We start from the raw sequence: 16,424 nt of genomic DNA, 5'->3' as shown, positions 1-16,424 counted from the left end.
GGGAAAGGGAAACCTTTCTTCAACCCTAGTTCATCAAAAATCTAAGAATTGGATGTGCTTATGGGTCAAATTCGAATGCATGTGATGAAATTTCCAACCATCTAACAGTTTCCTACATAGGGTAAGTAAGATTTTGTGATTTAATGATAATTAGTGAACAAGAGTTTTGATTAATCAGTGAATTAGTATGAAATTATGCTTGTGTATGAATTAGAATCAATGTTAAAAGGTGTTTTATGCTTAATTTCGTTTGTATTGAAGGTTTGAAGGAAAACCCAAATTGTTCTAGTAGTATGATAGCATTGAAGTTAGATGATTGAGTAGTTTTTGGATTGATTAATGAATATGTATCTGAAAATTTATAAAGCATTATGTTGTAGAATGAATATGTTGTGTGAATTTTAGTTGATTAAAGAATTATGAATATTGTTAGTGAGTTAATACATTGAGTATATGTTCATAAAGCCTAAAGTGTTGTATGCACACCTTGTGTTCGTTAAAATGCCTCAATGAAAAACTATGAAATTTTTATATGGATTGGAAGATATTGAATGGTATAATTAGGATATAGTTTCGATGGATTTCGAAATATGAAATGGAATGTGATCGATACGTGAATGTGATTATTATATAATGGATGAAACAAACTAATTAAGAATGAATTATGTGTAGGAGTGAAAGAAGAAGGAGCTAGTTCCGGTTCACAAACAAAGGCTCAAGATCGAGGTAAGTTCGTTACTTACATGTTTAGTTGTGAGTTTATTGATTTGTTTCCTTCGATAATTGATATTCAATTTAAGGTCATTGTTTCAATTGAAAATGCGAAAGTAGGAATCCGTATCGGTCCATAGTGAATGAGTCGGTTCGGGTTCGGGTTCGAATGAGAATGAATTTAATGGAAGTTTTCTCCTTAATCCGTACTAAACGGGTTATTGGAAGTGAATGAGAAATAGTTATGTTTATTCGACTAGAATGAATTTGGAATGAAATAAGAATGATTGGTAAGATATCTTGTAAATTCGTGAATATGAATTGTGATAGAATGAAAATGTTATGTATACTACACTAATATATTTTGATGAATGATTGTAGGTAAAGCACAAGTATAAATGTCATTGCGTCACTCGGATACGAACACACCTTGATCACCCGTGATGCGCCTCCGCAGCTTTTGTAGTAACTTTAATAGTTAAAAGTTTTTATTAAAGTTAGTTGTGTTTGAAGTTTTAGACTTTAACTAGATGATTGTAAATATTTAAGTATCTTAAACTTGATGTTTGAAACGGTAGTTTGAAATGTTATGGTCTTCCTTATGTTTTACGGAAAGTGTCGTTATTTGAGATTTTTGATATATCTTAAACAGGGAAATTATTCAAAATATGAACGGGTCATGCCCAAATTTTAAATTTTGGTGATTAAGTTATGTGTCATTTTGTTACTTTTCAAACATGAATTTAGAGGGTGTTTCATGGTGCAAATGGAGCAAAAAAGAGTAATAAAGAAATAACCAGGCAGTTGAGCAGAGTAGGATGCCAGAGACCGAATTAAAATTGTCGTTATTTTCCTTGATTGGGTCGAGCCCACTTATCTCTATATTATTATTATTATATTTGAGGAGGGTAAGGATAGTGTAAAAAGGGCCTAATGTGTGAGAAGTGTGAGAAGTGTATTATAACACTATATATAATACTATATAACACCATATAAACACCGTATAACAATATGTAACACCATATAATACCATATAACACTATGTAACACTATATAACATTATATAACAAATATAACACTATACATCTATCATAGACATGCTATCAGACAACCTATACTGTTATATTTGTTATATAATGATATGTAGTGTTACATAGTGTTATATGGTATTATATGGTGTTACATATTTTTATACGGTGTTTATATGGTGTTATATAGTATTATATATAGTGTTATAATACACTTCTCACACTTTGAGCACTTTTTACAGGATCCTCTACCTATTTGAGGACATATATGAAAAAGAATTCAAAAGAAAGAAAAAAGAGGAATGTTGGACTTGACGTGAATTAGAGCATTGAGACAAAATAAAAAAGTACCTATAATTAATTGGGCCAGCGAAGAATTTCATGCAGGCAAAGTATTAGAAGGCGGCAATTATAAAATACATAGGGCTGCCTATTATGTAATCAACAGCAGCCGCACATCAAACAAGAGAGGAGTGCGGACGCAAATCAGACGAAGAGGATCGTAAGGAACGAATTTTGAAGATGTTTTGGCAAGAAATCACACTACGGAATCGTCGGGATTGATTGGGAAGCTTGGAGAGCAAGGAATAAACGGGTTTTTCTACTCGATTTCTTTAGTTCTTTATTTTTCTTTGTTCGTTGTTGATAAATTCTTGTTTTATTATTTTTAAGAATATGTTTCTTGGCTAAATATCTAAAACTACCTAGGCTATGATGAATGTTTAATAAAGTTTCGATTTTTGTTTGTTATTGACGTTGGTTTTTGGATTTTCTTGAAAAGTATACAACTTTTGAACCTTTGATTTGGTGTATATGCGTATCTTGTGTTGATTTTCAATTAATTGTTCGTTTCACATGAATCTTGATGAATGTCTTTCATAGAATAGGTTCATGTTAATTATCTAATCTCACGGGTTAGGGTAATTTTTGGGTAAATCGGCCAATAACCTTAGAAACGGTAATTAAGAGATTATTAAAACTTGATATTCTACTAATCTTGTCGCTGTAAGGCTCGAGGTTATTAATAGGTCTCGGTTTGGTATATAGCTAGGATTAGGTTTTGTAAGAAATCGGCCTTAGTTCCCTAATCATACTCGTGTCTATTAAACCAAGTTAAAATCCATTGTTGCCTTAGACTTTCGCACTGTAAGGTAGATAGTCATATTAGGGCACTTTTCAAGAAGTTAGAGGACTATAAGGAAATATAACAACCGGTAGTCGTAACAGCCTTGTAGAGTCTCACAAGTTTCTTACTGAACGGGAGGTCTTAGTAGGGATTTCTTAGGGTTTAGCATTAAAAGATCTCGGTTCCACACCACGTTAATTTCGAATAGAAATCCAATCCTAGTTAAACATGAGTCTAGCCTAGGTAGTCTTCATCATCACTGAGTTAAGTCCTCGTCTAAATTCGCGTCTAGTTAGTTAATTTAGCTTACTTTTAGTTGCAAGTTTAGGATTTTTAGTAAACCCCCCTCAAACATAAAAACTGTTAGAGTCCGTGTCAGTCTAAGTCTAGATAGAGTCGTAAACGTAATTAGAGAGTCTCGTGGGTTCGATATTCGGACTTACTTAGGCTACACTGCATTGACCGGTACACTTGCTGGTTGTGTGGTCTAGATTAGAGAGTCTTAGTTTTATAAATTTAAAATATAGGTGTCTAATTTAGGGTTAATTTAGTTTATATTTATTTAACCACTTTTAGCACATCAGTTTGATTTGAGAAGATTACCCCTGTGATGGTTCACTTGGGGATTCATACGCGGGTATTACTTTATTGGGATACAAATCATTGTGGTATGTTTTTTTTATAATTTTTATTATATCTTCTATCCAAAGATAAGATGAATATTGCAGGGCTCAGACTCCATATCTTCATTAAAGGTAAAGAGGGAAACAAGGAGGATGTTAGATTCTGGGCTTTCAACGCTGCTCTAAAAGAGGTTTCGCCAAATTTATTTGCGCTAGAAACAGAGCACTATCAGCGATTGCGTGGACCATTCTCAACAGCGGTTAGGCTGGAAATGAAAATGGAAAAGGAGTCCGTCTTCGGTTTAGGAGATCAACGAGTGGCACAACTCTATGAATTTAATGGAGTGGCTATTGGGGAGACTAAAGATGAATGGGAATGGCTAGGGTTTTTGGTTGGCTTGGTGAAGAAGTTAATGATAAATGGTCAGGATAGGATTTCAACCTTAATTTTGTGATGGATGGTGCAAGTAGGCTCCAGTGAAGTGCAATATATTTGCTTGGCGGCGTGTTGGACTCTTGTGCGCTGTGTTACCAAGTGCTGGAAACGCTGGAACGTATCTTCACGACATGTTGGACGGCGACGGTGCTTTGGCAACTTGTCAGTTCTTGGTGCAAACTGCCTCCCATTTTCACGTTCACTTTCAAAGATTTGATGGCGATTCATGAGTTTCCTGGGGCGAGTAAGGAAAAGGCTAGAGTGCTGCACTAGCATTATTGTGATTGCAGAGTGGAGTATATGGAAGGCCAGAAACGACTTGACCTTTTTCAAGTAAAGGGGCCAAGACTGAAGACATAATAATATGATCGATTAAAGCATAATGGGTTCCTATGGTTTAAATTCAGGTCAAAGTGTTTAGTCTTGATTGGAAAAAAATGGTGTCAAGACCTATGTATATGTATGATGTTTAAAATGTAAATAGGGGTTGGATGCTTTTTTCTGTTTGATTCATTGCTGTTGTTTTTAGTTGTCAAGGGCCTGATGTTTTTAATGAAAGTTTCTCTTCAAAAAAAAATGTGAAGAAAATTAAAAAAAAAAAGTGTTATGCACTTCAATATTATGCATTAAATTTGAATTTTCATGTACATTTTACCTATTGATGTATGTATCAAAAGTTAAGTTTGACGTCGTAATTTACCCATCTCAAATAAATCGTCTTATTCATGAACAGCAAGGCAATAGTGATTTTTTGGAGGATTCTAAAAATCACGACAAGCAGAGGATTATTAGTGCATTCTTAACAAAAACAGGTTGATTATTAGTGATTATTTGGTCGTTGTTGGCTTAACGGTTTTACACCACCCTGCCGATAGTGATTTTTTGAAATATTCTAAAAATCACGACAAGCAGAGGATTATTAGTGTATTCTTAACAAAAACAGGTTGATTATTAGTGATTATATAGTCGTTGTTGGCTTAACGATTTTACACCACCCCGTCGGTCGGTATAAATTCAAGTTCGTCTACAGTTTACGTCACGTGAGTCACATGATCTTTTTTCTGGTTTTGGTTATCGTTAGGTTCCTACTCAACATACTTTTACTCCCCCACATTGATAGCATGGTTTTACGCCCCCTGCCCCGCAACGCGGGGGGCTTATTTCTAGTTTGTATATGTTAATAGGTTAATGGTTAGTTTTTTAATAATTTTATAATCTATAAGCATATATAGTAATTAGAGCTTTAAATTTTTTAAAAACAATACAAATATATGCTAATAAACATTCTGCCACAACGCATGGGTTGACGTCAACTCGCTAAACTACAATCGATATACATAATCTGATTATCTGACTATATTAGAGGTTGTTAAATCTTTACAAAATGAATCTCTAGAGATTACATATTAATTTATTAATAATTTTTTAATTTATTTTTCATAAGGTATATAATAATCTTTTATATTAAAGCAAAATAAGTTTGACCAATTGACCATGACGTGGCATAGGTCTTTAGCTAGAGAATTGTGAATTGAGCGCCAATTCGTTTTCCTCCTTTCTCTGCTCTTTTTGAAACCGCCTACATTAATTTGTTCTTCAATTTAGAAACCCTAATCAATTCTTAATCCTACCAAACTTATGAAATCATTTCCTTCTTTAATTTTATTTCAAACCAAAAGCCCTAGATGTTACACCATCATCTACATTCTCTAATATTGCTATACGGATTCCTCTCGGCGTGTGTAGAATGCGGATTTTCTTCTTCAATCGGTAACTTTTTCAATTGAATCTGTCATATCTTTGAATTCTTTGTGTATTTTTATCTGTTAATCAGCGACCAAGTATTGATGATTGTTACAAGAAGAACGATGGCGGCAACCGGTGTTTCTTTGAATTCCAGTCGCAGTCGGATTTATTTTATGAACTTATGTTTAGATTTTGTTCAAACGCTGCTCTGATTTCCTATTGTGTTTTTTGTTTCTCGAATTAGGTTGACCGGTTGCATGTGGTTTTGTCTTAGTGTATGCGGAATGTGCTCTCATTGTTCTTATGTGGTGGATAGAGTATATGATAAAGCAAAAATTGTTGCTACTTTTTGTAGGATTTGCTAAAGCTTAATAGATATCCTTCAAGGGTTTTGTATGTAAGTGGTAATGCTCTTGAAAGTTGTCTTCGGTCAGAGAACTATGTAACAATAAAGCCATTGATATGTGAAGTTGAAGACACAACACTTCTGGATCTTATACCGTTTCTTGAATGTAAGCACTTCAATTTTTATTCAAATAATATTATTTGATTTTTTAAAATTGAACTTAATGCTAAGATTTATGGTTTTTTTAACTGCAGATGTTACATGTCATAGCCCTGCTGATATTCTGTCACACCCCAACCCGCAGCGGAAAAAGGTGATCGGGGCATGATCGGGTTAACTCGAGAGCTTATGACTTGCTATTACTTGTTTTAAATAATAATTTATTCGTAACAAATGTTTCACATGACAAATAATTCAAATAAACAATTACAAAATAGACATTTATCAACAACCACTAAGCTACACTAATCCGTTTCTTGTTAACTAAGGCCCATCCTATGTCCACTCTTCTCTTCGTACCTGTTCACCTGTATCATGTGTAAAAATGGTTTTTGGGTCAACAAAAGTTGGCGAGTGAACCTTATTGTTTTTGAAAAAATAATATGTTTAAGTTTGATTTATTGTGAAAATGTGCGTTAACCAATGTAAATAAATATGTTGTATGTCATATATCATAACCCATAACACAATCTTAAACAATAAACAAACCAACTGAAATGATTCAATAAATGCACACATGTTGCACGGTATTATGGTGTGCCAATGAATGAATGTATGTTGCACGGTATTATGGTGTGCTGCAAGGTCTAAGCTCAATCAAACGGAGCTGACCTCGTATGGGTGGCAACGTCAAGTTCCGCCCATAGGTAATGGGGAACCGACGAGCCTATGATGATGTGATATCCCAAAATGTATGAAATGCACCAAGTGATAAACAACCAAACAACAAATAACACATCCTCAAACAATGAACAAACCAAATATAATGATTCATATGAATGTATGCATGTTGCACGGTATTGTGGTGTGCTGCAAGGTCTAAGCTCAATCAAACGGAGCTAACCTCGTATAGGTGGCAACGTCAAGTTCCGCCCATAGGTAATGGGGAAAACCGACGAGCCTATAATGATGTGATGTCCAAAATGAATGAAATGCACCAACATGATAAACAACCAAACAACACATAACATAGATACTCCACATAATGGTAATTGCACGGAATTGAACTTGTGAAATGCGGTAAAAACATTGCGACACATGATACACCCCAGAACGTATAAATAAAATGGAAAAAAAAAGGGGGAGTTGTAAGATTCACTCACAGTGGTTGCGTTTGCGATTTCTTGTAAAATAAAGCACGAGTAAAGATTGAGAAAGTCCAAGAGAACGAACGTAATGGTTACCCTAGATATTTAAGATAACACATAACGAACTCGTTATTATTTAGGTTAAAATTTTAATATTCAATTTACAAATAATAATTTTCCTCCTTTTTACATTTGATGCTATAATATTCTACTTAATTATTATTTGTGTTTAGGTTTCAAGTTTTATAAGGAATAGAGTTATACATACACCGTTAATTAAAAAGAAATGTTTTAAAGATTTAATTAACAAGAAAGTAAATTTAAATATTGATTAAAAAAAGGAATTAGCATCGATCATGAACAGATACTAGCATCCTTCATGAGTTGGTTTTATTATCAAAAAGAAACAAGTGGAGCGAACCCGGGTGGAACCCGTCACCACCGTGTTGTACAGAACCGCTGGACTACTTGTTTTATGATGTGTGTTTTGATTCAATTTAATATGTGATCATTTAGCAGATGATCGTCTTCTTCGTTTTATACCCAACCCGTGCCCTAGTTCAAACTTCCCCAATGCTCAAGTGATACAGGTTATAACCATCGTCATAAAGATGAGGGTTTCACTACAGGATTAACAAGAAATCAAAAGATGATGATAAGGTATACCAAAACGGAAAGTGAAGGCTCGATGTCTTACTTTGGTTTTCATTTTGTTTTGAACAAGTCATAATATGATCATCTTCTTTATAACAAAAATACTGTTAACATGTTTTATATACATAATTTCTTTTCAAAACTTTCAAGTAACTTCCTTTGAGCTTAAATGGAGGTTATGATGAATGTTAAATACAATTCACAAGGAAGATTAACAGGGATAAGATTTATACCGAACAGCCTCGACGGGAATAGGCAACGCATACCGAAACAAAGCGAGGCGGTCGTCCAATCAAGCGCCCAAACAAAACGAGTCGAGTCAAGTCCCGTCAAAACTCCGAATATCACCGGCGACGTTGCGAGTCCTCCAGCACGATCTCCTTAACTCCGGCGATGTGCAAGTATGGTTTTGTGTTTCGTGAGAAAAGATGAGATCGTTGGGTGTGCGGATGTCGTTTAAATAGAGTTTCACATGTCTCGCAAAGTATAGAAATGAACTTTTGATTGATTCGTATGTGTGTTATAGCATAAGTCCAGGTTCGTGATTCGGCTAAAAACGGAAACGCGGGACACATATAAGTTTCGAACAATCAGTGAAACTATACAAAAGGAAACTAAATTGATAAATTCTTCGTTGACTTTCATTTTTGAGCGGCAAACTTACTGAACAAGAAGTCACATTTTGAAATTGAGGAAGTATGGTTATATTGACACATTTGGCCCCTGAAGTTTGTGACACTTTTAAATAAAGCTAATTCTCAATATACTTTCAAATAATCGCATAATTAGTCCCTTGAGTTTCAAGATTTAACTAGCTTAAGTTATATTAACTTTACAACAAAACTAGCTAGGTTAACTTGTGTTACCATAAGCTAACTTTAAAACCTAATGAGACTAACTAGATTATTTTTATAAAATTTAAAAGAATAAAACTTTTATTTGTAAATTTAATTAATTTAATTAATTAAACTAATGAATAATTAAATGACCATATTATAACGAATTAAACGATTAATTATTTCGCGAAGTTTTCGAGTTTCAAGGGTTAGTATCCAAATCTTCAAAACGGGTCGGATTTTTAGGAGCTCATTTTTGTCGGATGTTACATATTCAACCTTTGCTAGCTTCATATCATGGGCATGATATAGCGACAGAGTTCATTGAACATTTTAAAGAACATCAGAGGAAAATTTCAGCTATTTTTTAATTCCTTTTAACAAGTTGTGGGTTTTTAACTAACCTCTAACCTAAGGTGTTTGTTGTGATGATTCAGGAGAAGGCAGGAGCAGAAGCAACAAGGTCATCTGTGGCGTTTCTAATGTGATGGCTTCTAGAAAAGATCCAGATAAGTAAACCCGTTACATAGATTTGAGATCGAATATGATCACAAATATAAAGATTGTTGGTTGGTTTAACTTTTAGATCATCTCATGAGGAGTAGAAAACCATTTAGCTACCGGGATCTCATTTTTTGCCATGAAATTTTTGGACCCCTCAAGAATAAAAACTCAGTACATGGCTCTTAAATTGCATACAGAGAGGTATACTTAAATCTGATAACTCAATAATATTATTTAGATATTATTTGTGTAACATATGTGGGCCTTATATAATTTATACATCGCATCTTGAAACTGGTTTACTTAAATAGACTTACCATATATAATGTATACTTTAAACCTTAAGGCTATGGGGTATGGTGGGCGTGGGTTTGGGGGCATTAGTTGACATGTGGAAAACAAACTCAAACCCACGCCCATGGGGTATGGTGGGGCTTGGGTTGGGGGCTTGGGTTGGGGGCATGAGTTTGGTTTGGCCATTGAGAGCCCGCCATGTCACCTTGCTAGCCCGCCCCACGCCCGGCTTCAAACCCAAGCCCCAAGGGCCACGCCCCAACCCAAGCCCCCGAGGTGGTGGCTTGGGCGTTTTCTGCCAACCTACGCCCCAACCCAAGCCCCATACCCCATAGCCTAAAGGTTGTTTAATGGCCTAAATATGGTGAATAGTTAGAGTAACTTTCTGTTGAAGATTTGGAGGTGTTCTAGCAGCGGAGGCGGTGCTGGCGCGGAGGTTTACGGGGTCCGGTACTCCGAAACGATATCACCTGTTTAGCCACTTGTGTAACTCAGGAAAACTAAGTCCTTTAATCATGGTAAACTATTATTTATATATAGATATAACTTCATGTGGTTGGCCATCATCATTCTTATTAAATGTATGTTGGATTATGGTTAATGCAGTATGGATTATATTGTTCTAACACGTGTGGATCACAATGATCTTCTAGACGTTGGGAGTGGTCATTTCGCAGAGACTGTTAGAGTAATGAAGGTATAATGTATACAAATTCTACTGATTCCTGCATATTATATATAGTGGGCTGCAGATAACTGAGGATCACGGTGGGTTTTTGAATTTTTCTATGGTTTATCTTGATATATTATATTATACTAAGTGTTTCTTGCATTTTGTTACAGACATTTTATAGCGCGTTGTATAAAAATTTCACAATTAGTGGGTTTTTGAAGATATACGTACTGATCTGAGCTCTTCTGGTATCATATAATTCAAGTTTTGATTATCCAAGACTTTAAAATATGAATTATTTGTATTGTATTTATAATCTAATCACATATTTAGTGTGTTTTAACTGATTATATTATGGTTGAAAATTTTGACATATGAAAAAAAACAGGTTGGAATGGGTAACTCTTATGGAGTTACTTTTTAACATATGAGGTACAACCCTTTTATTTATATCCTTTTTTATTATATTCTTTATAAGTGATGTTTCTATGTGCCACATCCAGTTTTCATGGTCAAAAATTTTTGAACTATTGTAAATGTGAAATTGTTGCAGTGTCTATTTGACATTCTTTCTTTGTGGGGGATATGTATGTTAAATACCAATGGTGGAGTAAAAGGTATGTCCCGTGGGAAGAGCATTACTTTGGCGGAAGATAGTTGTTGATAGTGAATAGCGGACGATAGCGACAAGCTACCTATACGCTACGTAACGATAGCGATGAAATAGTAGGCATTATTTCACATTTAGTGATACACTAGAAGAAAATTTTAGAAACATTTTATATGTATATTATAACAAAAAACTAAAAGAAAATAAAAAATTACAAAAATCTCGCTATTTCTCGCTACCAACTGTATAGCGACACATAAGCACTATGTTATTTGCTATAGCGGGCGTTATGCTCGCTATTAACAACTATGGGTGGAACTTGATGGATGTGTTTTAGGTTGAGGTTATGTTGGTAGATGCTGGTCGTATTTAGGTAGGATGTTATTATAAACTTTTTTTTTAATTTTTGGTAGTTTTTTTTCTGCCATAAAGATGACCGACTCGGAACCACGAGGCAGCTTAAAAGAGCCGGTTGAGGATAAAAGTAACTAAGTGCATTCAAGTTGTTAAAATCTCGAAATATGCCGGTTGGGGCGTGATGGCCAGTCATCGCAGGTATGTAAAATCATTTGCAGCAAATATTCATTTTCATTGTTTATCTTGCTTTTTAATCAAGATCCCATATTTTTGTTCACTATGGAGAAACATGATACACCTTCATTGCTGATCTTTGTTGGTTTAGCAACGATACTAATTTTTATATATGTATAATAATATATAAAAATAGTAGTAAATAACTAAACCAATTAATGTAATCCAAGGCCGATTCAAGAAATAATAGTAAATGGTGTTTTTTCTGTTGTGCTCTGGACTTTTAGGTCCACTTGAATTCATTGATGCGATGACTTTAGGACAGGCATGGACTCTTCTGTATCCATTATCTACTTATAAGGTCCACTTGAATTTGCTGATGCAATGACTTTAGCACAGGTACGACACCTATTGTATTCACAATTTCCATTGATTTCTCTACATTAATTAGTTGTTCACTGTTTACATTCATTCCTATAGGTGTATGCATGTTACGTTTTAATGACACCTTTAGTGGTCTGGGTTTTTTTCCGGATATTGTTTTGCTAAGTGTTTGTTTTAAAATCACTGTTAGTTTTTTACATGTTTGAAGAGCAGGTTAATCAGGAGAAGCTCATATTGTTACATAATCCTACATTGATTTAAATTGCTTTAACATATACCATCAAATAAGCTACTTTTTGAATCAATAGTTTTTCAACTTTTAAGTTTCTTGAAGAAAAACTCATTTGTTCCAACAGGTGTAATAGAAAAAAGTCACAGATGAATGCTTATACAATTTTTTGTTGTTTATATTGCTTTTTGTTTATTTAATGTATTGCTTTAATAAAAGCTCATTTATTCATACTTTAAAAACAACTTTTTGATTAAACTTTTGGCCATTTATGATTTATTTCTGGCCATTTATGATGTATTATTGTTTAACAAAATACCACTTTGAACAACTTTTGACTCATTTGACCCATTTCTATTTAAAGATATTTTTTGATGAAATATTGTAGTTCGAATAACTATAAAAGCAAGCGCATTTAATAATTTGTTTAATTAAAATAAAAAATCATAGCATTGGTCAATGGTGGACTTTCTCCTTCATCTCAGGTCCTCAACATGCCATTGCCACCAGATTTCAGTATGGTTGTTTTTGTGATTTATATATGGGTTTTTCAACCGGAAAGCTATTGGGTCGTTTAATCAAGAGTTTATAATAATGGGAATAGATCTACATCAACACTGTTAAAAAATATAATTTACTTTGAGACCACCCATGTAATACTTAATTTCAGGTATAAGAATGATTTAGAGATTTATGACTTATAAGTGTTTATAATTTATTGTGAGACCACCCGTGTAACAAACAGGAACTTGGACTAGTAATAAAAATAAAAGTAAAACAAATCCCGGTCCGGAAAGATTTACGCTCAAATTTTTCAAAGTCTTTTGGAATGATCTGAAAAACCTTATTATGGGAGTGATGGGCGAATTCTATAACATTGGCAGATTTAGCAATGGTTGTAACTCTTCATTTGTTGCTCTGATCCCAAAAGCCAAAGATCCGCACAAGCTTACCGTCCGATCTCTCTGGTTGGTTCGATGTACAAGATTATCACGAAGGTTTTAGCGAACTGTATTAAGAAAGTCATTAATGAGGTCATTTCTCCGACACAGTCGGCGTTTGTCGGTGGACGAAACATCCTCGATAGCCCTCTTATTATTAGCGAGACGGTGGCTTGGGCCAAAAAAATAAGCTGAAAATGTTAATTTTCAAAGTAGGTTTCGAGAAAGCTTACGACTCGATCAACTGGAAGTTCCTGTCCCAAATGATGTCGAATATGTCATTTCCAGAAAAATGGTTTTAATGGATGAAAGGATGCCTCAAATCAGGTAAAGGTTCGGTTCTGGTAAACGGGTCTCCCACTGCTGAATTTAAGTTCAAAAGGGGTCTTAGACAGGGGGATCCTCTCTCCCCCTTCCTGTTTATTATTGAGATGGAATTTATAAATCTGTTTATGGGAAGGGCGATTGAAGAGGGGCTGTTTCAAGGTATTCAACTTCCCGAAGGTGGCCCGAATATCTCCAATTTATGCTATGCAGATGATGTTCTTTTTTTGGGTTTGTGGTCGGACCAAAATGTGGTGACTTTGAAGCGGCTGCTAAGGTGGTTGGGGTTGATCTCGGGGCTGAAAGTAAAACAAAGGAAATGCAAGTTGTACGGGATAGGAGTGGACGAGACAGAGGTGTCGAGGATGGCGGCTTTATTGAACTGTGAAGCTGGTAAGTTACCTTTTTTGTATCTTGGAGTTCCTATAGGGGCGAATATGAAGAGGAAAGTTTTTTGGGCTCCGGTTATCGATAGGTTGAAGTCAAAATTATCTAAGTGGAAGACGAGGCACTTGTCATTTGCAGGTAGACTGACGTTAGCAAAGACGGTTCTCAGGAGCATTCCGTCTTACTTTTTGTCTTTGTTTTTGGCCCCAAAATGTATCATCAATACGATTGACAAGATTCGTAGAAATTTTATTTAGGGTATCACGGATGCAAAGAAGAAACTTAGGTGGGTTAAATGGGATTTGGTGTCCAAATCTAAGAAGTTTGGGGGGTTAGCAGTGAGGAGAATAAGGGATTTCAACTTGGCTATGTTGACAAAATGGTGGTGGAGGTTCAAGTCCAACCCAAATCAGCTTTGGGCCAAAGTTGTTGCTTTGATTCACAATAACAATTCGACGGACCAGCTCATTCCCTTAAAAAATTCAGTGGCTGGGGTTTGGAAGGTTATCGGTAGTATGAGTAAGGAATTAAGCAAAATAGGCATTAACATCTCCGACAATTTGATTTCGGAAAACGGGAGTTGGAAGTGGCGAAATAATTCGGAGGAGCTTTTTTCAGTCAAACAAGTCAGACAAGACATTGAAGGTTCCATGGAAGTTAGTTCGAACAGCGTTTCGGGTTTCGACTGGCTCAGTTGCCCCCCCCCCCCCAAGACTAATTTCCTGTTGTGGAGAGCTCTCCTCGGTAAGATTGCATCTAGAGAAGGTCTTGCTCGTCGGGGAGCCCCTATGTCGGATGTTTCGTGCCCCCGCTGCGGTATGGAAGCTGAAACCTCGGATCATATCTTCTTTAACTGTTTATGGGCTAGATGCATTTGGTGGAACGTGTTGGCTTGGGTTCGGATTAAATTCCCTCTTCAATGCTCTTCTCTTCCCGAACTAATTTCTGTTTTAAAGGATTCCCCGGGCGGGAGGATATGGAAAAGAATTGTCCGAACTATTGTATGTGCCACGGTGTGGAGGATTTGGAGTGCTAGAAATGCGAAAGTTTTTGAAGATTGTTTCATCCCTATCAACAAGACGTTCGACCTCATTAAGGAGGACGCTTTTCTGTGGATATGTAACCGTGCGAATCTTAGGAAGCCTTCTTGGGAGAGTTGGGAATTGTTCGATGTAGTAGGTATTATGTAATTTTGTTTCGTTTGTTTCGTTTCCGTTTCGTTGTTATTCTCTCAGCTGCTGGCTCTTTATATATATAGGAAAAGGATCATGTGAGAAGTGATAGGCTAGTTGAGAAACTTGAGAAGCATTCTGGACCACACATTTTTCTAAGCCTTTCGTAATATACACATATGTATAGTTTAAAATTGACTATATACATATGTGTATAACTCAATATACACATATGTATATAGTCAATTTTAAACTATACATATGTGTATATTACGAAAGGATTAGAAAAATGTGTGGTCCAGAATGCTTCTCAAGTTTCTCATATAGGGTGGACTTCTCTTAGGATCCCTACCCTATATATATATATATATATATATATATATATATATATATATATATATATATATATATATAGGGGAAGGTTCATTTGAGAAGAAAAATTAATTGAGAAGAAAAAGAACAAAAGGTATAATTGTAAAACATTAAATACTTTTTCATTTATCTCATTTATTATCATGTTTGACTAATTAATTAGTCATGAATACGATCATCCTTCACACTAATTTTTTTTACTACACACATCAAAAGTTACTCTACACCTTTCAGTATTTACCCTACACATGTTGAAATTTATCCTACACAACCCGTAATTTATCATATACACATTGTAATTTATCCTACACTCTAAATTATTTTATTTATTTTTTTTTTGAAAAAATATATATTTTGAAGATAAGTTACAAATTTTAATGTAATTGCCTATTAATGATCTTTGTAGGTTTACCATATTACCCTTATATAAACATTAAATATACTTATATTAAATGAAGTAAAATGAAGGATTTTTATTAGTTGAAATTTCTTCTTTTTTCTTCTTTTATATATATATATATATATATATATATATATATATATATATATATATATATATATATATATATATATATATATATATAGGAAGCCGCTAGAATGAGAACCACCTCGAGTTGTAAGAACCGCGAGAACTACACCCTACGGAGCGCCGTTCGCCGCGATTTTTTTTTTACAAGTAGATGTGTGCATTATAAACACGGCCGTAAAAAATCACGGCGAACGGCGCTCCGTGGGGTGTACTTTTTTACACCTCAAGTTTGGTGAAAAAAAAAGAAAAAAGAAAAAAAATTAAAAAACACCAAACTTGAGGTGTAAAAAAGTACACCCCACGGAGCGCCGTTCGCCGTGATTTTTTACGGCCGTGTTTATAATGCACACATCTACTTGTAAAAAAAAATCGCGGCGAACGGCGCTCCGTGGGGTGTAGTTCTCGCGGTTCTTACAACTCGGGGTGGTTCTCATTCTAGCAGCCCCCTATATATATATATATATATAAATAAATTGTTTTTGCTGTTAAAAAAAAAATACGATGTCCAAACTGACAAAATCTTACAAGATCGACCAAAATATTCCGTCAAGAAAAGGGTCTTCCAGAAATAGAAGGGGCAATATAACCAGTATCTTACGTCACGAGCCATTCAATATTGGATCACACATCACTCATGCCGACCTCCCATTATTATTTTACT

At 34.9% G+C, this 16,424-nt stretch overlaps 1 protein-coding gene and 1 long non-coding RNA gene across 2 annotated transcripts; both read left to right on the top strand.

The window, feature by feature from the left end:
* On the top strand, positions 1-1,174 carry LOC110889700. The gene is made up of 3 exons (XR_002563850.2): positions 1-121; positions 673-726; positions 1,093-1,174. It is a non-coding gene; the product is annotated as an uncharacterized LOC110889700 (long non-coding RNA).
* Positions 1,175-13,410: 12,236 nt separating this feature from the next.
* LOC110887832 lies at positions 13,411-14,880 on the top strand. Its single transcript, XM_022135398.1, has 2 exons — positions 13,411-13,851; positions 13,948-14,880. The coding sequence occupies exons 1-2, from the start codon at positions 13,411-13,413 to the stop codon at positions 14,878-14,880; spliced, it is 1,374 nt and encodes a 457-aa protein (XP_021991090.1).
* Positions 14,881-16,424: the final 1,544 nt, after the last annotated feature.

The sequence above is a fragment of the Helianthus annuus genome, chromosome 11 (genome assembly GCF_002127325.2).
Source record: "Helianthus annuus cultivar XRQ/B chromosome 11, HanXRQr2.0-SUNRISE, whole genome shotgun sequence".
NCBI lineage: Eukaryota > Viridiplantae > Streptophyta > Magnoliopsida > Asterales > Asteraceae > Helianthus > Helianthus annuus.
The sequence above is the reverse complement of the archived record's forward strand: the minus strand, read 5'-3'. Positions and strand labels throughout refer to the sequence as shown.

Coding starts and splice junctions, on each gene's coding strand:
- LOC110887832 (XM_022135398.1), top strand. CDS start 13,411: ATGGAATTTATAAATCTGTTTATGGGAAGGGCGATTGAAGAGGGGCTG. Junction 13,852..13,947: donor GACTGACGTTAGCAAAGACG/GTTCTCAGGAGC, acceptor AATTTTATTTAG/GGTATCACGGATGCAAAGAA.